Source organism: Narcine bancroftii, chromosome 1 (genome assembly GCF_036971445.1).
Source record: "Narcine bancroftii isolate sNarBan1 chromosome 1, sNarBan1.hap1, whole genome shotgun sequence".
NCBI lineage: Eukaryota > Metazoa > Chordata > Chondrichthyes > Torpediniformes > Narcinidae > Narcine > Narcine bancroftii.
The window spans coordinates 378,436,650-378,463,783 of record NC_091469.1 but is presented as its reverse complement, the minus strand read 5'-3'; the positions used below and the strand labels follow the sequence as shown (position 1 = coordinate 378,463,783).

Here is a 27,134-nt window from a genome sequence, read left to right as displayed (position 1 = left end):
CTACCCCCCCCCCCCCCTCAGGTTGAAAGATGCTAAAGGCACCTATGCCCCACCTATCACACCCAGGAGGGCTATCAGGATCCTGCAGCTTAAAAGCACAGAGTGTCTTTCCGAGAAACTCCACCAACCCCACACCCCATCCCACCATGGGTTTTCCAAAAGATAACCTCTTCTACCAGGTAACCACAGAGAGTTCTCTTTTCCCCCCATTTCAGGATAAATACATTAACCAGCCACATCCTCTTGTAATTGACTACAAAGGTTTAGAGTAGGCTGAACTCAAAACCCCTCTTCAAATGGGGTCTTGCTGCAACTGCTGGCAGTAAACTGACACTTTCTCCCTCCTTCCTCCCACAAAAGATTAGATGTTTTTTTCTCTGTTTGCAAAACCACATGGACCCTCTTAGAATAGCAACCTTCAGCCAACTATTTAAACTTCCAGCCCAGTCCTTATAGCACAAGATTTTCAATTCTTGAAGCAGGGCCCTGTGTAAACATGGTGATCAATTAACACCTACTTGTAAAACTGTCACAAGTACTCTTCCATTGTCTCCGCAAAGTCATTTGGAGACATGAAGTCTCCACCTAGGCATAGCTCTTGCATTTTAAATGAGATACCTTGTGTGAAATGTGAATGTCTGTGAAGTGTACCTAAATACCTAAATTAAACCTCCACCATCTATACCTTTTAACAATATATTTTATCATAATTTTATTAACTCATTTTGTAACAAATGCAAACTTTTTCCCACTCTTAATCACCCAACTTCCACAGAATAATTCTGGAGGAACAAAATAACTCCAATATTTTGCAATTTATAATAGCCTTCTTGAGTAATACCTTAATTTAACCCAAAAAATGCCAAACTCAGATTTCAGATTTATTGTCAGAGTATATGCATGACATCACATACAACCCTGAAACTCCTTTTTCCTGTGGGCAAAGTAGAATTACCACTAATTTGTAGTGCAGAAGTAAACTGTACACAGCATAAAATATAAACAAAGAACTGGTACTGATGGAGATTGTGGAGAAGTTCTTACCAATTTTCACTAATTGTGGTCTCTCAGGTCTTGGAGTTTGCTGATCAGTTTTGAGGGGATGATGGCATTAAATAAATGCCTGGTTTGTTTCTGGTTCTACATTACCCTGGTAATCTTGGAGTTTATATTAATTTCACGCAGAAGAGCTCTAAATTGGTATCTGAACATTGTTTTATTCAGTCAGTTAACAGGCTCTCTTTCAATGAAAAACTCAAGGATACTGAAAAGAAGCATGTCAATTCTGTTACTTAGGTATCAGAAATTGTTTACCACTTCTTCATGGGAAGAAATGTTTTGAAACCAATGTCATTTCTGGCAGCTATAGTCCTTTCAACACTTAACATATTTGTGTAATTCTGGAAATAATTTTGATAATTGAAAATTTTAAAAAGTAGTTTTTAATTGCAGTTGTAAAATATTGCTTGTTTTATTGAAGGAGTATGGTAATCTGTGGAAATGGACATATTTGGTTAGAAAAATCTAATTCCCAATGGAGTGAATTGAGTTTGCGTTTCAGCTGTGATTTACATATGTCCAATGAATTGGGTGGTGTGGCACAGTGATATTGAGGCAGGGTTACTGGAAGAGGGTGTGAAGGTTGGCAAGACCTAGAAGGTTAAAAAGATAACACAGTAGTCCAAATATATTTTTTGGACTATTGGATTTAATGGAATATGTCTGGTTCGGAAAATAACAGGTGAAATAATATCAAAATAGGGTTACCCTTTTCAGTGATCAAGATTTTACTCAAACCTTGGTCTTCCATTCCTTACCCACTTCGAAGTTTATTGTTGGCTTCGTATGTGCAAAATACCCTGATTGGCAGGGTCTTGAATAATTAACAGTACAAATCAGAACCTCGTCCTAACCCATCATTTGTTTGGCTCAAACCCCTCCTGGAGTAGATAAATTATGAATTGTTATTTTTTTTCTGTCAATGTTCATGCAGCTGAGTGAATAATCATTTGAGAAAAGGAAGCATGTTAGTTAGGGGGAAACTGTAAATAAAGTTGTGGGTGCAAGATTATGGATTCAATTTAATGTCATGTACAGATACAAAGAAGACAGTCCTTCTCTTGCGTTGCAAAGACAGAGTCCCCATGTAATTTCAGAAATGCAAAGCATTGTCGCATCAGAGACAAGGAGATCCCACCACCTTTTCCATTGTCATCACCTCTGATGTCCCTGTACTTTTATAGCTGCCCTGCGGTGAACTAAGATCAAGGACTCATTCAGAATGCACCTCCTTGTATCCAGGTTAGGTTAGACAAAAGCTAGAGGATATGGGTTTAGTTTAGAGTAGTGGTTGGTTCTCTATGCCGTCGGTGCTCCGTGATTAGTAAAGGATTGCTTAAGGTGGTATGCGAGTGGAAATGGAAGATTGAAAATCACTGCCCTAGATCCAATTGTTACTGAAATATTTTTGCTTTAGAAAAGTTGTCATTGGCTCATTTCCTTTGGAGTTATGAAACCGTGCACATAAGGAGTCAGTTAGATATGATTAAAACAGTGGTTTTCAAACTTTTTCTTTCCACTCACATACCACCTTAAGCAATCCCTCACTAATCACAGAACACCTATGGCATAAAGAATACTTAAAGTGGTATGTGAGTGGAAAGAAAAGGTTGTGAACCATTGGTTTAGAGTGAAAGATGAAATGTTTAGGGGAAATTTTCACACAAGAGTGGTGAGCATGTGGACTGAGCTGCCAAATGACGTGAACGCTGGCTTGATTTAAGAACATTTTGGATAGGTACATGGTTGGGAATGGTATGGAGGCTGTGGTCTGGGTGCAGGTCAGTGGGACTAGTAGTTTGACACCAACTAGATGAGCTGAAGGGCATACTTTTAAGTTGTAGAGTTTTGGGTTTCAAATCCCTGAATCATTAGGAAGCTACCACGCCTGAGGCCTTTCAGGAGGTCAGCTCACCATGGCATCCACATGCATGCTGAAGCCAATTCTGTCTCCCAGAAGCTATTAGCCATTAACCTGGCAATCCTGTTGAGGGACGGATGCCACCCTTACCTGTAGCATTCCTACAGCTTGGACCCAGGTGACCTGGTCCACTGCTGTGGGTTTCCTTTTCTGTAGATGTCTCTTCAGAGCTCTTCCCCCAAGGAGGGGCAGAGTGGGGAGTGTCTTCCCGTTCTGGTATCCTGCATCAATCTGCAACTATCGTTGCATGCTGGGTGCCAAGATGTCAATTACTTCTGCATCTTGCCAGATGGAAGCTGGATGTGAGAAGGAAAATTTATAAATTATTGGAGTTACTGCTCATCAAAAATAGCACAAAATTTGAGAAAAGGAAGCTGGATATAACTTAAGTTAAAGTACGTTGCACTTTGTTTTAATAATCACAAACTCATGTACGTGCTCCCTCAGAATTTCATTGCAATAAATGTCAAATGTCAAGGCACCATGGTTAGCAAAATGCTATCACAGTACCAGGGACCCGGGATCATATCCACTGTTGTGTTTGTACATTCTCCCAGAGTCTGCATGGGTTTTTTCCTGGTGCTCTGTTTTCCTTTCTCCCTGCAAAGATGTACAGGATTCGTAGATTAATTGGTCACATGGATGGTATGAGCTCATAAGCCAAAAGGGCCTGTTACCATCCAGTATCTCTGAATTTTTCAAAAATTAAATTATAGCATGGGAGCATTTAGAATTGTTTCTATTGTGGTTAATTGAAGAACATTTACAAATATGGAAAGGTGTTTCGTGTATAGTGGGGGTTAATATTTCTGTGCAGTGCAGAAATTCGATAGACAAATACTGTTTTTGATACCTAACATAAGCTTTTGATTTGCAGCTGTTTAGCAATTCCCAAATTCATCTCACATTTCCGATGGCTGCAATATGGTGCCTTTATACTGTGCACACATTAGTGAAATGTAATTTTTCTCTTGGATTTTCCTTGGAGGAAAATACCCATCAAATTACCCCTGAAAGGTTACTTCAGAAAATAGTTCCATAGTAGTCCATCTGCAGAATTGCCTCAACGTCTAGATTACACAATGTGTACAAGTAACTTTGAAATTCACTCCATGTCTGTTATGCTCTCAACTGCTGTAAGTGCTACTGTCTTAACAATCTAGCAGCCAGGTTCACTCTGACCTCAAGTGCTGTGTGGAATTTGCATATTCTCCCAGGGACAACCCCATACTCTAGAGCACACATGTCAAACTCTGGCCTGCGGGCAAAATTTGGCCTGCGATATAATTACATTTGGCCCGCAAGATCATATTAAATATATATTAGAGTTGGCCCGCTGGCCGCCGTGCCAGTATAGCGCATGCACACTGAAGGTGAAAATGAAGACACCGGAGGTGTGGCGGGATCTCAGAGTCCCGAATCCCGGGGATCGGAGCGCCGCACTCAGCCCGCCCGGCTCCCGGACACACAGACGCGGCTGGAGTTGGGGACCATCCTCGCTGGGTCTGCGCTTCAGCGGTGACGCCGGACCGAACGTCTCGTTGGCGATGCCTTCCCCCTCGCTCCGTGCGCGGCGGACCCTGCCTCCCACTCCTTTTGTTGGAGACGAGCCCGGCGCCGTGAGATCGCAGTTTAATCCCTCTCCAACCATGGGAGGGGGATGGGAGCAACGCGCTCTTCTCAGCCAATTCCTCCACCGCCCCAGACGCCGGCGTTTCAACGGGGGGGTTCGGGTGCCTTCGTCAGGCGACCGACCTGTTGGTCCAAGACAAGGGGAGAGCGTACAAACTCCACACAGACAGCACCTGAACTCGGGTGAACGTGGAGTTGCGACCCCACATTCCACATCAGGACTGTGTGTAAGATTGGGAGCAGTAAGACGGAAGCTTATTTTGTTCCTGTGATTTAAGCCTTTATAGGGGTGGGGGAGGGGTCCTTCTCTGACCACTTGCCTAACAATTAACCTAATCAGATGTGGAGTTACCACAATACAACAGTTCTCAACCTTTTTCTTTCCATTCGCGTCCCTGTGCCATTGGTGCTCTGTGATTAGTAAGGGATTGCTTAAGGTGGTCTGTGGGTGGAAAGAAAAAATTTGAAGACCACTGCTTTAATCATCCCTCATTGACTCGTCATGTGCACGGTTTCAGATGCTAAAGGAAATGGGCCAATGACAATGACAATGAAAGAGTTTATCCAAAACTATTATTAAACATTTATTTTAATAAGAAAAAGTTTAACATTACATATGTTGAAAGAAGAGAAAACATGCAGATGTTGTTGAAAAATTTCAATAAATATTTAGTTCGGCCCTCAACTTAGTCCAAGTTTTTAATTTTGGCCCTCCGTGAATTTGAGTTTGACACCCCTGCTCTAGAGTCTTCTCCCATGTCCTAAAGACATGCAAATTGCTCCTCATGGGAGAAGCTGGGTGGAGTTGCTAAGAATGTAGGGGCTATGGGAAAAAAACTGGGATTATGTAGGATTAGTGTAAATGGATGGTTAATGGTTGGCATAGATCTAATAGGCTGAAGGACTTGTTTGCATGCTGTATGACTCTCCAACTGTCTCAATGCTTCTTGGAGATTGTAATTTCTGGAAAAATAGTCTGTGGTTAAACAGTGCAACTGTAGCGTGCCGCTTGAACAGACTGGAGATGGATGCTGTTAGTTCGAGTGTCACAGCAGAATGTTTATTCAAAGTTGACACGCTTGCTTATTAGACCGGCATTGGGACCACTTGTGCGCACGCCAACTTCCATTCTGGAGCGGAAAAGATGGATGCGTGTCACCATCTTTGTCACAACTGCCCCGCTGATCGTGCGTTACCAACAGGGCTGGTTTGTCATGGCATAGTTGCACGTCACTACATAACCCCTCCCCCCACTCAAGAATCGGCACTGGTGGCGTCCTGGCACTTTGGAGGCCTGCCTTTGAGTGCTGATTGCTATACTTGGAACAGCTGGGTCATGTCCAAGTGAGCTGGCTTCAAGCAGTCCAATGTGAAAAGTTCCTCTCTGCCCCCGATCTCTAAGGCTAAAGTGGAACTCATTCTGTGGCGCACTCTGTGCAGAGTTCCTTGTAGGGACTTTGAAAAGGTGCTCTGTGTCCACCCCTGTGTACGAAGAAACAAGCACAAGACATTAAATTATGGGGAACATGAGTGGAGGGGCTTACCATGCTGTGAGGGTGGTGGAGGGGCAAGGGAACCCAGCTTCTATATGTGCACGAGTGTGGCTTCATTGTCTTGGGCTGGGCCAGTGGGAGTGGGAAGCAATTGGCCTGGGACGGTGAGGGCCTGTCCATAAAGCAATTCAGTAGTGGAAGCATGCAAGTCATCTTTGTGGGCCGTGTGGATTCCCAGGTGCACCCAGGGTAGCTCGTCTGACCAGTTCGGACCCTTGAGGCGAGCCATGAGGGCTGATTTGAGGTGCCGATGGAACTGCTCCACAAGGCCATTGGGCTGCGGGTGATAGGCAGACATGTGATGGAGCTCTGTTGTCAAGAATTTGGACAGTTCGGTCCACAAGGTGGATGTGAACTGTGCACCCCTGTTGGTGGTGTTGTGGGAAGCGACACCTAAGTGGACAGGACGGCACTTGCGCAAGTGTCAGCGACTATGTCGGGAAGTGGATTTGCTTCCAGCCAGCGGGTGTATCGGTCTATCATTGTGAGCAGGTAATGGTGCCCCTGCGAAACAGGCAATGGGCCGACATTGTCCATGTGGACTTGCTGGAAGCGGTGTGAGGCAGGCTCGAACACCTGGAGGACAAGTGCTTGTGTGTGGGTCTGCACCTTCATTTGGCAATCCAGGTAAGCCCGTGCCCATTCCATGACCCTTTTGTGAAAGCCATGCCAGATAAAACAGATGGAAATCATGTGGACCGTTGAGCAAATGAAGGGATGCGAGAGAAGATGTCAGGGTTTGCTGCGGCCTTGCGCAGTAAGCAGGAGCCTAATATAGTCCAGAATCAGCTCCAAAAAGGTTTGTTCAAGCCAGTGCAAGCATTTCGTCTATTAACACGGACAGCATTCTGTTCCCCAGACCGGCTAAGTGTAGGAGTCTGGCTCCCCTCTTGCATCAGGATAGGCTGTAGGTGCTGATAGAGGTTTTTTTTAAATGTTACATATTTACCCTCTTCCGGCAGAGCTTGAATTAGGTCATCTATGCAGGCAGCGGCCTCCTGGTCGAGTGAACTAACAAAATAGAAATATCTTGTTGAATCAGAAGTGATTTGCTTGATTTGGAACTGGGCCTCCACTTGGCTGAACCAAGTGTGAGGCTGGTTGGTCTAGAAGGTTGGCAGCTTCAACGCTACAGCACCTCCTGCCGTGGGGTCCATTTAGTTGAGTCTTCAAGGCGTGGAGACTCGTCGGGGTCACCACTGTAGTGTGCTGTGAGAGAGTGGTTGAACAGAGTGGAGACAGGCTGTTAGCTTGAGTGTCACAGCAGAATGTTTGTTCAAACTTCGCGTGCTCGCTTATTAGGCCATTAATCGGACCGCGCGTTTGTCCCACTGCTTGCATCAAGCTGATGCAAGCACGCATACTAACTTCTGTTCTGGGGCGGAAAGAGACTGATGCGTGTTGCCATCTTTATTGCGACTGCCCCGCTAATTGCGCGTAACCAGCAGGGCTGGTTTGTCATGGCATAGTTGCACATTATCTCTCTTGTCCTGACCTACGAGGCTTGGGATCCAAGAATTGAGTATGCAAGCTCTTCAAGTGTATACAAGAAGGCTTGTATTGTCACACATGCTACTTGAAACTTAAAACTTAAAAATTAATTCCTGTCTACTTATTTAAGCAGACCTTTTGAAGCTTCTGGTGACTGGTTTCTAGAACAGTACCACCATAGTTCAAAAATGTACTAGGGGTTGTAGGGTGATTGGATGGCACTGGTTTGTGAGCCATAAGGACCTTTTACCGTGCTGTATGTTTACATTTCAAATGTAATAGTTAATCAAATGGACAAAAGTGTGTGACACTCGTAAAGCAGAACAGGGGTTTTGGTTAACGCAATGTATTTACCGCCCCGTTCTTTTGTTCTCCCCAAACTTGCATCGCCTCTCTCCTCAGCTTCTACCATTTAACTAGATGCCAGAGTCAATTTTACTGTGATCAGTTAACTTACCAACCTGTGGCTCTTTTGGATGGTGAAAGGAAACAGCAGGTTTTCTGCTATTAAAAGCTTTTGTAATAATATTGTAATCATCTTGTTTCCCGATAATCTAATAAATAATAATTGAAAATATGCAAAAAATAAACTGTTGGAGGAACTCAGCAGGCTGACAGCATCTGTGGAAGGGAAAATAGTTGCTACTTTTGGTCAAAGCCCTGCATGAGGACTGATTTTGGAGAGACAAGGCAGCCAGTATAAGAGGGGTGAGACAGTGGGATGATAGATGAAAAGTGGGCTGAAGAGGGATAAGGGACGAAGTACTAATGGTACCAAATCGGAGCCAGTAGGTGAAGTGTGTGGGCACTGGGAAAAAGGAAAGGATTTAATGTTTCAGGTTGATCGGAAAAGAGAAAACTTTTATACATGTTCAGAATTGTTGGGGGGGTGTGGTGGGGGGATTCCAATGTGTTCTCAGCTATGCATATGGAGCAGTAAAGGTTGCTGCACCTCAACACAACAAATCATCCTCATTCTGCAAGGAATTATGCCCGTTTTTAGTTTTCCTTGAATTTTTCATTTTGCCTGAAGGTTAACATTACTGAGACTATTCTGTTTGTTATTTGCTGGCCTAAAAGTTCCCCATTAGGATGTTACATTTGTCTGATTGCCATGTTGTATATTTTTGAACAGGGCAATGCTGGTTTCTTATATGAACCTTTGTGAATCTGTGTGAAATATTTAAATGTTTTTTTTTTCAAAATACAGCCAAGATTAGGACTCTGCAGAAGATCCCGTGCAGTGTGTGAGATCTCAGTGCTTCTTTAATTCTGCATATCCTGGATTTTCCTTGAAATTAATAAAAGATAAAATGTTTAAAAGATTCAATCCTTTTTACATTTAGAAGATGTTAATTCACTAGATTCACTGGTGTATTGCCTGGATTAGAAGGTGTGAGCAAGGTGGAGTTGGATGAACTTGAATGTTAGTGGTTGAGGGATGACCTGATGGAAATCTATAAATAATGAGATCATAAATAATGACAGGGGTAGTAGGTCAGAATCTTTTTTTTCAGGGTGAAAATGTCACCCTCTGGAGGGCATGCATTGAAGGTTGGGTGGGGGTTTAAAGGAGATGTGTAGAGCATTTTTTAAACAGCAAGTGGTGGTGCCTGGAATGGGCTGCCAGGGTCAGATGTGGAAGCAGATGCAGTAAAATCCCTGTTATCTGGAATTCAAGTAGCAGCAAAAAAAAGAGGAATGAATAAATAAATAAATAAATAAATAGATGAATGATGGGAATAAATTAAAATGTAAAAATGTTTAAAATTGTATAAATAAATGTCCTTGGTGAAGATGGGAGCAAACATTTAGCCAGTGGAGCGGCCCAGACGTACCCCACCTGCAGCAGTCATTTGTGAGTCTTTATCTCTATTTATATTAAGTATATTAGTAAGGCTTTATGTGTAAATTTGGGGGAGGGGGATTAATAATAGGACAGTAGGCCCTGCAGTTAGTGACTGGGATTCAATTTTAAATTTTGTAAGTTATGGAAAATACCTGATTTAAGTGAACTTTACATCCACCTCACTGACAAAAGGCAAAGGAGGAAAAACCCAACACCCAACCCCAACCCACCAATTTTCCCCTGCAACCGCTGCAACCGTGTCTGCCTGTCCCGCATCGGACTTGTCAGCCACCAACGAGCCTGCAGCTGACGTGGACTTTTTACCCCCTCCATAAATCTTCGTCCGCGAAGCCAAGCCAAAGAAGAGAACATAATTAAGCACCACAATATACATTTTTTTCTCCAAAATCACATTATATTTTTCACTGCCTTTTAAACTTTATTATTAATACAGGTGTATTAGTTAGGCATTGGAACAGTGTGTCTCAGGCAACTGGAAAATTTGTATATCCAGCATCCACAATCCCTGAGGTGCCGGATACTGGAGGCTTTACTGTACATTAGGAGCAATTAAGAGTCTTCAAGATAGACGCGTATGCAGGAAATAGAGGGATATGTATCAGGTGCAACCAACCAAGTTTTAGTTTAATTTTGGCATTACATTTGGCACAGACACAAAGGCAGAAGGGCCTGTTCCTGTGCTGTACTGGACTATGATTGATGAATTTTCAACTTCAGCAATAACCCTTAAGGAATTTGCAGTGTTATAACTCAAAATGTTAAGATCCTTATCTGGGGAGAAAAATGGATTTCTATATATTGTTTGGCAGGGTCGCATTTGTTGATAAATTCTTGCTTTCCATTTAAAATCCTTTGGTGCGCATTATTATTAGTTGTGCGTTACTGATTTTTTTCTCTTGGTTCTCATTGGAAAGCCCACTCTTGGCTGAGTTCAGTTTCTAATAGTTAATGCATTGTCGAGGTGCTGTTGTTCTTTGGGTGCTATTTAATGCAAATTGTACATGATGGTGAAAATAAAACATTTTGTTTTGCATGTATTTAGGCTCCCCTGCCCTGCCAAACAACATGATGTATTTCGGAAGTTCCCAGGATGACATTGATGAAGTAGAGGAGGATGATGAGTGTGAAGATGTCAAAACTCTTCCAAGCAATGCTTCATCTTCATGCCAGTCAACACCTAGAAAAGGAAAAGTGCAGGGTAAACAAGTTCTAAATGGTCATGGTAGGTTTGCTTCTAACTTGTCAAAACTAGTTACCTCAGGTAACAGGTAACTTTGAACAGAGGGTTGACTGCCAACATAATCAGTTGATGCTAAGGATCCTTGAATGATGTAAACTTAAAGAACAAAGGATAATCTTTCCACATATAAAATGAGCTAACATGTTTTGGTGCCATCTAGAAAACTGCTGCCTGAATGATAGTTTATTAATGCAGAGTTGGGCAATAGGAACTGTCTCAATATTTGGATTCTGTGAGGCATCAATATCTTAATTAAATCACTCCAAGGTTAGTACAGGTACACGATCCTTTATCTGGACATCTAAAAGCCAGATACCTCCAAAATCCGGCAACTGGGGAGAGAGACGGCAGCATGAGTCAGGTGGGCGAGGGACCGGCAGCGCGAGTCAGGTGTGCGGGCGAAGGGGGGGGGGGGGAGAAAGACTGGCAGCGCGAGTCGGGAGTGGGGGGGGGGGGAGAGACAGCACCGTGAGTCGGGCGGGCGAGGAGCGGGGAGACCGGCAGCGCAGGTCGGGGGGTGGAGACTGGCAGCACAAGTCAGGCGATCGGGGGGGGATGGGGGGAGGAGACCGGCAGCGTGAGTTGGGTTGGCGATGTGGGGGGATAGATGGCAGCGTGACTAGAAGGGGGTGGGGGTGGATACAGCAGCACAGTTCGGATGGGTTTAAATCTGGCATTCTGAAATCTAGAAAAATCCCAAAATTCAGAACAAAGGTTCCAAACCCAAGGGTTCCGGATAAACGATCGTGTATCTGTATTTGCATTTTCACATATTTAGAATATGGAACAGTACAGGGCAAGAACCGATCCTTTGGCCTAGATGTCTGCGTCGAACATCATGACCAAAATTAACTAATTCTCTGCAGCTTGTATATGATCCATATCCCTCCATTCCCTGCATATTCAAGTGTGTATACCTCAAATCCACTTAAATGCTACAATCATATCTGCTTTTTGCACTACTCCTGGCAGTCCATTCCTGGCATCTTCCCCTCTGTATAAATAAAGCGCCTCACACATCTCCTTGAAACTCTTTCTCACCTCTTTCACCTTAAATGCATGGTATCTAGTATTTGATGTTCTTGCCCTGGGTCAAGGATTCTATCTGTCTACCCTATTAATCCCTTTCATAATTTTATACATTGATCTGGCCTCCCCTCAGTAAGCTTTGCTGCACTGTTGTGGTTGGGTATTAGGAAATGCAGAATGCAGTGAGTCACGCAGAACACACACCCATTCATTTTTTTCTTCTTTTTGTGTGGAATGTACAAAATTTCCCCATTATTATCTTGAATTTTCTCCCACTATTTCTTAAAATAAACCAGATTATTGGTTGAAATTTTTGGTATTTGGCCATTCCTCAAGCTAAGGAGATCCATAAAGAGTTTGCAGGTGCCTACAAAAATAGTTGGGAACACACTACTGTCTCTTGTCCACAGAGATTATAGCGTCCCTTTTGCAACCATGCGTGTTGAAAGTCGTTCCCCCCCCCCCAAAACCACCTTCCACCTTGGATGCTTCATTCAGGGTTAGGTGATCCATCCACAATGCTTCTTTCTGTAAGCACAGATCATTCACTAAATTTTCACAAATGTCTCAGAGGAATGGCAATCAACCAGTACAGGTTTGGATCTGTCATTACCAGAGTATACACGTTTGCTAAGGCAGCTAGCCTCCTGATGGATGCCTGATGTGGCTCTGGATGGATTTCGAGCAGTCAGTTTAACTTTGTTCCACCAATGGTAATTGAAGCAAAAAAACCACTGCCGATGATGAAATTCTGAAACCAAAAAAGGAGCATGCCAGAAACACTTGGCAGGTCAGCCAGTGAAAAGTGGGGATAAAGTGTTTTAATTTGGAGAGAGTGGGAGGATGGAGCACACAAAGAAGGAAGGGAATGGTACTGATTGGGTGGAGATGTGGTCCAAATTGCATTTGTTTTTGGTGCTATCTGGTTGAAAGATGAACCAGGGCAATGATCAAGGCTGCCGGAAGGGGGTAGGGAGAAGAAACAATAAGAGCACTATCTGGAACACAAATTAGGACCAGTGACCTGGTTTGGGCTGCTATTCTATCAATCAACTGCCAACATTGGCTCAGAACTAGAACCCTGCCCTCCCTACTGGCCCACAATTACTTCATTCCCACCCACCACATCCCCATCAGTTTGATGATGGGAATATATGGAATGGTTTAGATGACACTGGTGCTATTGTCATATGCTCATTCGAACATTGTTGTTCTTTAAATGACGCATAATGATGCAGACCACATTAGTTGTCCAGAATTTAACCAAATTCCTTTTGAGGAGTCTGAAATTAAGAAGCTGTCCAGAGACTGCTGAGCTCAGCCATGTCTTCCCACTCGGGGAAGAAAAGTCATCCCAGAGTCATCAAAATGAGTTAGTGTTCAGGAAGACGTGGGGTCAGCTTCACCAAAAACCATCAAACAAGAAAAGAAACTTTTGGCATGTTGACCTTCATAAATCAAAGTATTCAGTATAGAAATTTGGATGCTGTGGTAAAGTTGTACAAGACTTTGGTTTGAGACCATATTTGGAGTATTATGTGCAGCTTTGGAAAACCTAATTACAGGAGAGAGAAAAATAAGATAGAAAGAATGCAGAGAAGATTTGCAAAGATGTTGCTGGGACGGAGGAACTAAGTTACAAGGAAGTAGTAAACAGATTAGGATTTTATTCCCTGAGTATGGAAGAATGAAGGGAGATTTGATAGAGTTGTACAAAATTATGATGGATATAGACAGCATATATGGAGTGGCATTTTTCATGGAGGATGGGTGAGATACAAACCAAAAGGTGTGGGTTAAGGGTGAAAGGGGAGAAAAGGGGCGGTACATTAGGGAGAACTTCTTCATTCAGGGAGTGGTGGGTGTATGGAATGAGCTACCAGCTGAAGAGGCAAATGTTGGCTCAATTTGAATAAGAACAAATTGGACAAGTACATGGATGGGAGAGGTGTGGATGCAGATAGAATAGTTGTTTGGCACAGACTAGAAGGGCCAAAGGGCCTGTTTTCTGATCTTAACCCTCTATGGTTCTATCCACATACAGGGGATGGGAAGGAAGCATTTCCGCTTTGTGCACGTAACTCTCCCCTACACATTGAATGCCTAAAGCGCAACCATGATGTCAACTTGACTAAACCTCATGTCTCTGAAAGAGTAGTTGTTTGGCAACTGAATATTTCCACTCTTAACATTTTGACTGTGGAAAAACACTATGTTGCTTTATCACTCTGTCGTAAAGTGGTGGGAGGAAACCAGAATCCCCGGGGAAAATCCCACGCGGATATGGGGAGAACATACAAACTCCTTACAGACAGCGCGGGATTCAAATCCATGGTCCCAATTGCTAGTGGTGTAAAGGCAATGCACTAATTGCTATGTCACCCATGTTGTCTTCCTCTGTTCTGAGTTAGGGTCTGATGGCAGTACCCTTGGACAAGAGATTTATGGACTGTGAGGGAGGGAAGGGGTAGATGAATCGTGGAGTAGATTTACATGGGTCGGCTCAATATTGTGGATTGAAGGGCCTGAACTGTTCTATCAGTGATCAAAACTCTGAATAGCAAGAACCAGATTATCTGCCACTTAACTAGTTGACACTAAAATATCTAGCAACTAGTTGGCATTTACCCAGCATGCATTTTAAGCACTGGCAACAGAGCAGCTTGGAGCACTACATCTGATTCACCAGCACCTGTCAAATCTAAAATATTCCAGATGATATTGTTTACTCTGCATGTGAATGCAGTTTGGATCTGTTGGTTTTGTGTCTTGACTTGGCTGTAGATGGTACTGGTCATGTGATGCCACACCCAGTTTTTCAAATCAATGCAAACAAAAGTGCGAAGTTTGTTTCGTATAATGGTGTGTGTCATCAAATTTAATTTGATCTTGCTGCTCTATCAAAATACCTTCAATGCCAAAACCAAACCAAATTGCTTTGGTTTGAATGATTTGATAAGAGCAGAAGGAGAAAAGATTAAATATGTCAAGAAATGTACAGTCAGTTACTGTGGATGAAATAATGAGGGAGCTGAAGGCCTGATATCGGTGAGTGGGCTGTGGTAACTGTGGATTGTGTTAGAGGGGTGGGGGGGTGGGTGCTCTGCAAAAGACTAGTCACAGGATTCATGGGTATGGGAGAAAATGCAACCCTGGCAAAAGTGAGTTTGTACGTTTCCTGCGTGGGTTTCCTCCGGGTGCCCCAGCTTCCTCCCACCCTCCAAAAACATACAGCTATGTAGCTTCATTGGTGCATTTGGGTAGTGTCGGCTCTTGGGACAGAAGGGCCTGTTACAGTGCTGTATCCCTAAAATCAAAGCTATTTGAAGTACCATTTGCAAGATCCAATTTAAGGCTGAATATAAAAAGCATTGTTAATATTTTGTTTGGACGGACTACTTCCTTCCCGACAGATGGTCCATTCACACCTGGTGAAGCAGTGGCCAGTTCGTGTTTCTCAAATGTTACCAAGAGAATGTCGCTGGTCTATAATTTGCCTGCGAATTGCTTGTGAACTGAGTGAAAGATTTGTTCTCAGTTATGTTTTCACCCTTGTGTGTGTTGTTTTTGTTTCTCTCTCTCCAGTTTTGAATGGCTCTGGCAAGCTTTTGAGAGAGAAGGATTCTGTCCAGAAACATAAAGGAAAAGAGGCCACCCCAGGGAAGGAGAAGAATGGTGACCAAAAGGTTGATTGCAAGAAGGAGCCGTGTTTGACCGGCACTGCTGCTAATTCTTCCTCGCAAGTAGGCAGCTCAGTTAAAAGTCCTGCTGCTAACAGCTCGGCGATTACAAAACCATCTCAGGAGCACCAGACACAACAGGTACATCAAAATAAAAATGACCTTCCACTGTAGTTAAATAGGCAGCCATTGATATTGACCCAGAGTCAGTAATTACTGATTGTTTGCATCAATGGTCTCAGAATCAGAATTTATTGTCATGAACCAGTCACGAAATTCAGTGTTTTGCGGTAATATTACAGTGCAAACATTCATAATATGAACCATCTTACAATAATAATGTATATAAAAAAATAACAGTGCATGAAAAGTAAGGCAGTGTCTGGTTCATTGATTATTCAGGAATCTGATGGCAGTGGGGAAGAAGCTGTCCTTGTACTGCTGAGTGCTCATCTTTAGGCTCTGGTTCCTCCTTCCCAATGGTAGCAGAGTAGAGGGCATGGCCTAGGTAGAGGGGGTCTTTGAGGATAGAGGCTGGTTCTTTAAGATCGCCTCATGTAGGTGTCCCCAATGGAGTGAAGTCTGGTGCCTGTGATGTTGCAGGGTGCATTAATAACCCTCTGTAGTTTTTTTCTTGTCCTGAGGCTTGGTGCCTCCATACCAGACATTGATGCAACAAGCCAGAATGCTCCCCACGGTACACCTGTTGAAGTTTTCGAGTGTCTTCGGTGACATACCAAATCTCCTCAGTCACTCACAAATTATAGCCACTGGTGAGCCTTCTTTGTGACTGTATCAACATGGAGGCTTCAGTACAGATCCTTGGAGATGTGACACCCACCCTCTCCACTACTGAGCCCTTGAGGAGGACTGGGTCATGTTCCCTTGACTCCCTCCTGAAGTCCACAATCATCTCCTTGGTTTTGCTAACATTCAGCGCAAGGTTGTTATGTGACACCACCTAACGAACTGATCTATCCTTTCTCCCTCGTGAACGATTCCTCATTGCCATTTGTGATTCTGCCGACAACTGTGGCATCGTCAGTAAATTTGTAGATAGCATTGAAATTGTGTCTGTCCACACAGTCATGAGTGTAGATCAGTGGGCTAAGCATGTAACCTTGGGGTGCGCCTGTGTTTATAATCAGTGAGGAAGGGATGTTGCTTCCAATTTGTTTTGCCTGGTCTCCCGATGAGAAAATCAAGGAACAAGTTTCAGAGAGGGGTACAGAGGCCTAGAGTTTGTAGCTTCTTGACCAGCACTGAGGGAAATAATGGTATTGATGGCTGAGCTGTAGTCAATGAAGAGCAGGGTATATATGAGTTGCAGTTTTTGAGGTGTTCCAGAGCTGAGGCGAGAGCCAGTGATAATGCATCTTGCTGTGGAGTGATTGTGATAATAGGTGAATTGCAATGGGTTAAGATCTTTGCTTAGATATGCATGTTAATTATGGCCATGACCAGCTTCTCAAAGCATTTCATCACAGTATAAGTTACTGCTACACTGGGCAATAATCGTTGAGGCAGCTCGTACTATTCTGCTTGGGCACTATGAAGATTGATGTCCTTTTGAAGCACGAGAGAACCTCTGACTGCCACAACGAGAGGTTGAAAATGTCCCTGGACTCTCTGGCTAGTTGTTTGGCAGAGATTTTCAGTATCCTGACAAGTACGCTGACAGGGCCTGACGCCTTTGTGAGAGTTCACCCTCTTGAATGATGTTCTTACATTGCCCTCAGAAACAGATATCACAGGGTCCTCAGCCTTTTTCAGGGATTCTAGTAGGCACTGTTTGGTGGTTCTTCTCAAAGCAGGCACAGAAGATGTTTAGCTCATGTGGTAATGAACCTCACTTTGTTGGTTGTAATGTCCTGCACTGTCTGCCATAGTTGGCGTGCCTCTGTCTTTAACTTTGCCTCAGCGATGGCCTTCCACAGGTCATACCTGGTCTTCTTGCAGAGATCTAGATCCCTGTCCTTAAATGCCTTGTTCTTGCCTTCAGCAGGTTGTGAATACTCTGTTTCATCCAGGGCTTCTGGTTGGGGAATACCCAGTATGTGTGCGTGGGCAAACATTAGTCCATGCAGGTTTTGGTGAAGTCAGTGACACCTATTGCATATTCATTCAAGTCCATATGGATGTTCTTGAATATGTTCCAGGCCACTGATTCAAGGCAGTCCTGCAGACGCACCTCCACTTCCCTCGACCATACTTGTGCCATTTTCAATTCTGATACAGTGATCTTCAGTCTCTTCTTGTACGCAGGGTGTAGAAGTACAACCAGGTGATGCGACTTGCCAAAGTGTGGTCATGGTATGGCTGAGTATGCGTTCTTCATGGTGGTGTAGCAGTGGTCAAGTGTGTTGGTTCCACTGGTCTCACATGTGATGTATTGATGGTAGTTTGTCAGACTTCTTCAGGTAGGCCTGATTAAGTCCCCTTCAATGAAGTATGTTGGTTAATTTTAACAAGCATCTTAAGTACCCATGAGAGACACAGGATTGCAGATGCTGTAATTTAGTGCAGATAAACCAACTACTGAAACAACTTTTTTTTGAGGGGGAGGTTAATCAGCATCTTTGGAGGCAAAAAAATAGTGTTAGGTTTAAACCCTGCATCAGAACTGAAATGGGGGGGGGGGGAAATATCCAGGTTAATGAGGTTGGTGGGAGGGGTGCGGCAGGGGACAGCAAGCAATAGATGGAACTAGGTGAAGGGGAGGATGGAAATGATGGGCAAATGTCCCTAGGGGGAGGAGGGAGTTGGAGACAGCAGCATGTGATGGCAGGTAACGAATGATGTGGGGAGAGAATAGAATGGGGGGGGGGGAGGAGGTAGAGACAGAGGCAGGAAAGTGATGTGGAAACTGCATAAGGAGTAATGATGAGAGGTGATTGAAACTGAGGGGGTGGGGGAAAAAGAAAGAAGCACAAATTGGAAAATTAATTGTTCTTGATCTTAGCCTTTAGTACATGGTTTATTTTGATAAGAGATGGGCAGGATGTTCCTGTAGCTTTTACTTGGCCTTCAGGATGATGTTGAGTAGCTTCATTTTAGTAGGGACAAACAAAAACATGTATTGGTAGATAATTTAAATGTTACAGGAGACAACTTAACATACTAACAGCAAAATTGTATATACAGGTATATTAGTGTAATGGGAACTGTACTTACCATTTCGGGATGTTGTCAGATCTCACCTGGGATAAGTAAACGTTCTATGTTTTTGTAGAATGTACATAAAGAACCCACATGTCTCTGCCGAACACAATACCCAAGTTAAAGTAGACCAATGGTTCTCAACCTTTTTCTTTCCACTCACATACCACTTTAAGTAATCCCTATGCCATAAGTGTTCTGTGATTAGTAAGGGATTGCTTAAGGTGGTATGTGAGTGGGAAGGGAAGGTTGAGAATCACTGCTTTAGACCCAATTGTTACTGAAATATTTTGCTTGAGAAAAATTGTCATTGGCCCATTTCCTTTGGAGTTATGAAAATGTGCACATAACGAGCCAATTAAATACAATTAAAACAGTGGTTTTTAAACTTTTTCTTCGCACCCACATATCACCTTAAGCAATCCCTTACTAATCACAGAGCACCGATGGCATAGGGAATACTTAAAGTGATATGTGAGTGAAAGAAAAAGGTTGAGAACCATTGAACTAGACAGTTTCCACTTGCATCTGCACATGTATCCCTCTATTTTGCATATTCATGTATCTCTCTGGAAGCCTTTTAAAAGTTACAATTGTGCCTGCTCCTAGCAGCCTGTTCCAGACACCCATCATGTGTTGAAAAAAATCTTGCCCTACACAATTTTCTTTCTCCTCCTCAGCTGTCTCCTCTCCCCATCCCATCTTAAACACATATGGAATGTGATATTTTTCCCTTGGGAAGAAGATTATGACTGTCGACCCTATCAATACCTCTCATGATTTTATAATCCTCTATCAGATCGCCCTTCAGCCTCCAACGCTGCAAGAGAAAACAACCCACATTTGTCCAACCTCTCAACATCACTCGTGCTCTCTAATTCAGGAACATCCCCTTTTTAAGACCTCCACGTACTTCCTGCAATGAGGCGACCAGAATTGCATACAATACCCCTGTGGCCTACCTAAAATTTTTATAGCTGCTACATAACTTCCCTTTATATCTGTACTTAGTGCATACCACACACCACCGTTATCAGTGTATCTAGTTGTGTGGCCACTTTTAAGGTTCTATGACCTGATCCTCAGATCCTTCTGCAGGTTAAGTCCTGCCATTAACTGAATACATTTCCTTACATATGACATGCCAAAGTGCAACACCTCACACTTGTCCGGTTAAACTCAATCTGCCATTTCTCTGTCCATATCTGTAACTGATCTATCTCCTATTGTATACTTTGATAACCCTCTACACTGACCACAATTCCACCAATATTTGGGTCATCCACAAACTTACTAACCCACCTACTCCTTCATCCAGGTCACTTATGAAAGTAACAAACAGCACAGATTCCAACACTGATCACAAATCTCTGGTCTCAAATCTCTAACCAGAATGACGCACTTTCACTACTGCTCTCTTTCTTCCATGGGCCAGCCAATTCTGAATCCAAATTCACCGTGGATCTCAGGTGTCTGTATCAACTCACCAGGACATGTCAAACACCTTTCTAAAGTTTGTATATGCAACATCCACTGACCTACTTTCACCAACCAACTTTGTCACCTCTTCAAAAAAATAAATTTGCCACCATAATCAAATAACCATATACAGCATAGAACAGGCCAGTTCGGCCCTACTAGTCCATGCCGTAACAAATTCCCACCCTCCTAGTCCCACTGACCAGCACCCGGTCCATACCCCTCCAGTCCTCTCCTCTCATGTAACTATCCAGTCTTTCCTTAAATGTAACCAATGATCCCGCCTCAACTACGTCTGCTGGAAGCTCATTCCACATCCCTACCACCCTTTGCGTAAAGAAATTTCCCCTCATGTTCCCCTTATAATTCTCCTCCTTCAATCTTAAACCATGCCCTCTAGTTTGGATCTCCCCCACTCTTAATTGAAAAAGCCTATCCACATTTACTCTGTCTGTCCCTTTTAAAATCTTAAACACCTCTATCAAGTCTCCCCTCAATCTTCTACGCTCCAGAGAAAAAAAGCCCTAGTCTGCACAACCTTTCCCTGTAATTCAAACCTTGAAATCCTGTCAACATTCTCGTGAACCTTCTCTGCACTCTCTCTATTTTGTTTATATCTTTCCTATAATTTGGTGACCAAAACTGTACACAGTACCCCAAATTTGGCCTCACCAATCAATGCCTTATACAATTTCATCATAACCTTCCTACTCTTGAATTCAATACTCCAATTTATGAAGGCCAACATTCCAAATGCCTTCTTCACCACACCATCTACCTGAGTATCAGCCTTGAGGGTACTATTTACCATAACTCCCAAATCCCTTTGTTGCTCTGCACATCTCAATAGCCTACCATTTAATGCATATGACCTATTTAGATTTGCCTTTCCAAAATGTAACACCTCATACTTATCTGTATTAAATTCCATCAGCCAATTCTCAGCCCACACCTCCAGCCTTCCAAAATCACCTTTAAATTAATCTACAGTAATCTTCCTCACTGTCCACAACTCCACCAATCTTTATATCATCCGCAAACTTGCTTACCCAACTCTCCACCCGTACTTCCAGATCATTAATATATATAATAGTGGACCCAGGACCGATCCCTGAGGAACTCCACTGGCCACCGGCCTCCAATTGGACAAACAATTTTCTACCACTACTCTCTGACACCTCCCATCCAACCATTGCTAAATCCATTTCACTACCTCCTTATTTATACCTAATGCCTCCACCTTTTTTCCTAACCTCTTGTGGGGAACTTTGTCAAAAGTTTTACTAAAATCTAAATAGACAACAGCCACAGCTTTCCTTTCATCAACCTTTTTTGTAACCCCCTCGAAAAACTCAATCAGGTTTGTCAAGCATGATATACCCCTGACAAAACCATGCTGATTACTCCCTAAAAATCCCTGTACCTCCAAACATTTGTAAATATTATCCCTCAGAACACTTTCCATCAAGTTGCCCACCACAGACGTCAGACTCACGGGCCTATAATTCCCAGGTTTATTTTTGGACCGTTTCTTAAACAGTGGAACCACATGCGCAACCTTCCAATCCTTTGGCACTACCCCTGTGGCCAGTGACATCCTAAATATCTCTGTTAATGGCCCCACTATCTGTCCACTAGCCTCCCTGAGTGTCCTTGGGAATATTTTGTCCAGTCCCGGAGATTTATCCACCTTTATCTTTTTCAACACAGTCATCACTACCTCCTCAGTTATCCTTATATGCTTCATGGCGGCGACAGCCAAATTTCCCCCATTTCCTCTGACTTCTCACTCAGCCTACCCTCGCTATCTACAAGGGGTCCAATTTTATCCCTCACTAATCTTTTACTTTTAATGTACCTATAGAAACCACGTTGAAGCTATGTTGACTCTTTAATTTGACTATGCCTTTCCAAATGTGCATAAATCCTATGTGTAAGTGTCCTCAGCATTAATTTCCCTTCCACTCTTGGGAGGCTCATTGGCCAGTAATCTCCTAGGTTATCTCTATTACCCATCTTGAACAAAGGGCAATGTTGTGTGAGACTTCATCTGATGATAGCGAGGATGCAAAGATCTTTGTCAAGGCCCCAGCAATCATCTCCTTCAATGTATCCCATCAAGACTTGGAGACTTCTCCACCTTAATGCTCTTAAAAAGACTCCACACATATCTCTTTCTTGAGTTTAAAATGCCCCGACTTGCTTGAGGTCTATTTGAAGATTATTTCAGGCTGTGCTCCCAGAGGAGATTTACCAGGATATTGCCTGGATTGTAAAACAAGTCTTATGAGGCAAGGTTAGCAGAGCCTGGATTTTTCTCTTTGCAGCGTAGAAGGATGAGAGGAGACTTGATAGAGATCTACAAGATTATGAGAGGCAGCACCTGTTTCCCAGGACAGGATCAGCAAACACCAGAGGACGTGTACAAAGTTAAGGGATTGAATTTTAGGGGAGACGTCAGGAGTAAGTTATTTTTAATGCAGTGAGTTGTGGATGCCTGGAATGCCTTGCCGGGGATGGTGGTAGAGGCTGAATCATTGGGGGCATTTAAGTGACTCTTAAGGCCATTTCATGTTGGCCTCCACTTTGAGGCAGAAAAATGGGAATTTACCTTTCAGAGACAGCAGCCCATTCATATCCAGAGGCACCTCATAGCGTCCTCTGGATCCAACAGAGGTGGGGCGACTGCACCAGTCACCCCACCCATCATAAATAGATGACTATCTTCCCTACCCATAATTCCCTATGCAGCTGAAACTGCTCTATGGTTCCCAGAGCAGTTCCCGCTGCTGTGGGATTATGGGTAGGGAAGATGGTCATTGCTCTGCCACATTTTGAGCAGCAGAGAGTGGCCCCAAAGGTAGAAACGGCCCGGTGTGGCTGCCACAGCCTGCACTGGCCGTCCCCTGACTGCTCCCGCTGCCCCGCCGGCCCCCACTGCCCCGACTGTCCCAAGGGTTACCGCTGCCCCTGACTTGGAGGGAGAGGGGTGAGTGGGTAGATGGGTCGCGGGTTGACGGCATCATCAGCTCACCCCTAAATATCCCCTTAGCGTGGGTGTACATTCAGAATGATTGGGGGAGAGCTCTCAGAGGGAGGAATATATGGGTCGACACATTATCAAGGGCTGAAAGGCTGTACTGTGCTGTATTGTTCTGTGAGACAGTTGAATTGCCACTAATCCAGGTCTGCCATTTGATGGTGATTTTACCACAATGTGAATTGAACAGAACTGTCTGCACCAGCATCCTGTGAGAGACTGATGCTGGAAGGGTTCTTGGACTGTATTCTTGCCTTGGGCAGAGAACTGTGTGTTCTCTGTAATTGTTCATGAGGAGTGATTGAGACGGATCTGACTCATTTTGTTCCCTACTGATGGGAAAATTGTTTGTCTCCCTTGGGCATATCTTGCCTGATGACAGCAAAGCTCTGGTGAGAAAGCTTGGAACACAGTACTCTTGAAATGTGGCCAAACTTTCCCGTTGAAATCCTCCTCCTGCTGTCCAATTTTACTTATTTATTTTTCTCCGCTAATAAATGACCATTATAAATATTTTTCCTTAACCTTTAGATCTTGCTTCTACATTAACCATTGCTAATTTAATCTTTGATAAGATTTTTCTTTGCCCATTGTTTCTATTGGGTGCCTGTCTCAATGCCATCTTATCTCCCTGCCCTTTCCACACCTGCATAAAGTAAAATTACAATAAGCTGGTGGGGGTGGGTATCAGTCTTCACAGTTTTTGTATCCATTGGTACATTGTCTCTTCCTGTTTAAATGTGATTAATCTTCTCTTACAGAAGAATTAATTATTTGCAGATTTGCACTGGGTTCCACATTTTCTATATCATAGTTTCACTAGTCAGGAGTGTTCTCTGCGCTTCAGTGAAAAATTTACGCATTCCTCAGTGTTCACCAGTGATTGAATTTGTCATTAACCCATTTCATTTGTGCTTGCTTCTAAACACGAGCATGATGCCTTGCTCATATTGTTCAGCCAGTGACCAATGTTTCATGAAGCAAAGTGAGGAGTTGAAGTTTTACTTGTGCTTTGTATCTGTCCACAGTAAGATTGGACAGGTCCACCCTGCCCCCCCACCCCTATTTTAGTCCCCGACAGCCTGCCCAATTGATCTCCTGATGCCTCAACCGTGGACCCTCGCCCTGGTCACCTGCCCACTTGAGCCCCCAGCTGCCTGTCTACCCGAGCTGTCAACCACCAGCCTATCCGAGCTCCCGATGCTCTGGCCACCCACCTATCTGAGCTCCCAATTTCCCGGCAACCGCGGATTCTCATCCCAATTGCCCGCCCATCCAAGCACCCGAAAGCAGACCCTCGTTCCAATCCTGTGGCCATCCGAACTCTAGATGCCCCAGCTGCCTGCCCTCTGGAACTCCTGACGCCCCGCCTGCCCATCCAAGCTCCTAATGCCCTGAATGCGGACCACCCAGTCTCAGTCATCTGAGCTCTCGACATGTTGAACAACACAGGTACTTACTGAGGTCAAAAGTTTGACCTGTGTAAAAGTTGATCTCGTACCAAAAAAAACTGGTCCAATAATTTCACACACACACACACACACACACACACACACACACACACACACACACACATAGGTAAAATATAGTAAATGATCCAGTAAGACCTTAATCCTGTTCAAAACATATATGGAGGATTTTTTTTTAAAAGCTCTGATTGATGTTTTTAAATGAAAGAGCTATTAGTGAGATGGTGGCCGTTTGTTCCATGAATGTTGGTTGTTACAGAGATTAGTTTAAAAAATATATATACATATACACAGTCCATTTCCCCTTATCTGAAGTTCTGTTAATCAAAATGATCCATTAACTGAACTTATTGTGGTCCCGACATGTCGTCACAAGTTGAAAAAAAATTATCACACGTCTTGCCCATGTGGGGCTCTTATTTTGTAGGCAGAGATCAAATTGTGATTTTAGTACGTATTTATTTCATGCTCAAAAAGCCTGTCGTTTTTTATTCTTGTTCAACTGCTGATACAAGTATTCTGCTGATGCTACTGAGCTACCTAAAACCACTGTTCCATTAACCAAAGAAATCCAATAACTGAAAATCATCGGATCCCAAGCATTTTGGATATGGGGAAATGTACTGTATAGAGAAGGTAATTCAGCTGCTCTGGGGACAAGAACATCTATTCTAATGGACTGTGCACATGGAACTGGTTCCACATTGTGTAGATGAGTCCAGCTCTGCTGTGGTGTCACCCCCATAACTTTGTTGGGTGGAAACAGAAGCTATCATTCTCCGTCTTTTTCCATCTTTCTTCCCCCACAGCTTATATTCCAACCTATTTTGTACAACCTCTTCTATTTCTATGTCCTTTTCTCCCTTTCATACCCTTTGTTTCCTTCTCTCGTTTCTCTCACTCTTTACTCTCAAAGATGTTAAGGAACTGATGCTTCTGTAGCATGTCCAGCACAGGATGCTCTCGTGTGCCATGTTGTTAGGGAGGGTGTGCCGGGATCCCCACCAAGGATTTGACAGAGAATGGCGCTGAGAGCTTCAAATGCTGACGGCTATTCATGTGGAATGAACTGGATGAGCTGAAGAACAACGAGTGCTGGAGAATGGCGTCAGGAAGCTTCAATGGATCACATGCAATGCTTCCTGCTGTCGGTGTCACACAATCTTTGAGGGCCTTTGTTGAAGCTGAAATAATCTTGGAGCTCTGTCCTCATACATGTTTAGATGTTCACTGCAACTGTTCACTGGTTGTAGCAGGATTGCAGACTTTGAACTGATCCAGTGGTTGTAAGATCCCTTTATCCTGTTCATAGTAACATAGTCTCCATGTAACTGAAGAATTGGCAACTCTTATTTTGAAAACCAGCTGTTGCTCTGTCCATTCAGTTAATCAGGCAGGTTGTCCCTGATGGTGATGGTTTCATTGGGCCTCTGCATCCTTCAAGTTTACAGGAAGATTATGGGGAATGCCTCGCATTCCTTTTGCAACTGGAATCTCCTTTCTTCTTAAAATCCTCCAAACCCATTCGCAGCTAAACAAACCAACATCAGCATCTCCTCCAAGTCTATAGTCCCGTGTCTGAGATCACCTGGCTCTGACAGGTGGGTAACGTAGCCCTGAAACCGGGCTCCCGAAATAACCCCTCACAACTCTGCTAAGTAAGAGGTTACCAAGTGATCAAGGCAATGCCTGAGTCCATTCTTAAAGCATCTTGGAGGATCTACCATGCCCCATTCGTCCTCTAGCTCCTCAAGATCAAGGAAGGATCAGTCCAGTGGCAAACCATTAAATAACATTGTTGACAGGGACTGATGTCTCATCAGCACAGAAGACATGTCAAGAATTAGTGACAGAAGAGTATAGGGTGAAGAGTGTGGTGGTGTGATAGGGCTACACCCTTCGCTGCATGTCCACAAGTTAAAACCGGAACACTCTTTTTGAAACAGTGGGTGCATCAGCTATTAAGGAGTTTGAACTGTTGTAATTTAGCCATATTTACAAAGCATAGGACACAATCTGAAGGTGGGCAGGTAATCCCAGGCTGTTCCTGCTGGGAACAGATGGGCTATGTCCTCAGAGTCAGCTGTGTGAGTAAGATCCATTTGGGGACTGGTCATGCCTTTCATTATTGATTCCAGTGCAATTGGTTGGGGAAATTGGCAGTTTCAATTTTGGCAGGCTGTAGCATTTTGGATGAGACTTAAATGGATATGAGTTGAGAGACTTATTTGGACAGGCCATTTAATAAAAAAAGGGAATTTAATGTGAGATTAGGAGGGAATGTTACTGAGTGTGACAGGGCTAGGGCAGCCCACTTCTGGTATGTTTGGACAGAGTGAGTTCCCATATTTCTGCTTCTATGTTCTACAACCTTCCCTGTTACATTAATCATGGCTGCTCTGACATCATTGAGGTCTGTACCATTGCAAAGCCACTTTGATTTGCATTGGGATAAACTGAATATTTAACATGTTTCTATTTTTTGTATCTATTGTCTTTTTTAGTTCATTCA

General features: G+C 43.5%; 1 protein-coding gene across 8 annotated transcripts in view; it reads left to right on the top strand.

Moving 5' to 3' along the window:
- jarid2b (jumonji and AT-rich interaction domain containing 2b) overlaps window positions 1-27,134 on the top strand; it is a 384,803-nt gene that overhangs the window by 287,326 nt on the left and 70,343 nt on the right. For 7 of the 8 annotated variants that reach the window (XM_069913428.1, XM_069913421.1, XM_069913422.1 and 4 more), the window contains 2 exons: window positions 10,569-10,748; window positions 15,381-15,616. In XM_069913428.1, the coding sequence (XP_069769529.1) occupies window positions 10,569-10,748; window positions 15,381-15,616 (416 nt within the window). The remainder of the gene's footprint in view (window positions 1-10,568; window positions 10,749-15,380; window positions 15,617-27,134) is intronic. The other variant, XM_069913423.1, reaches the window with a different exon arrangement.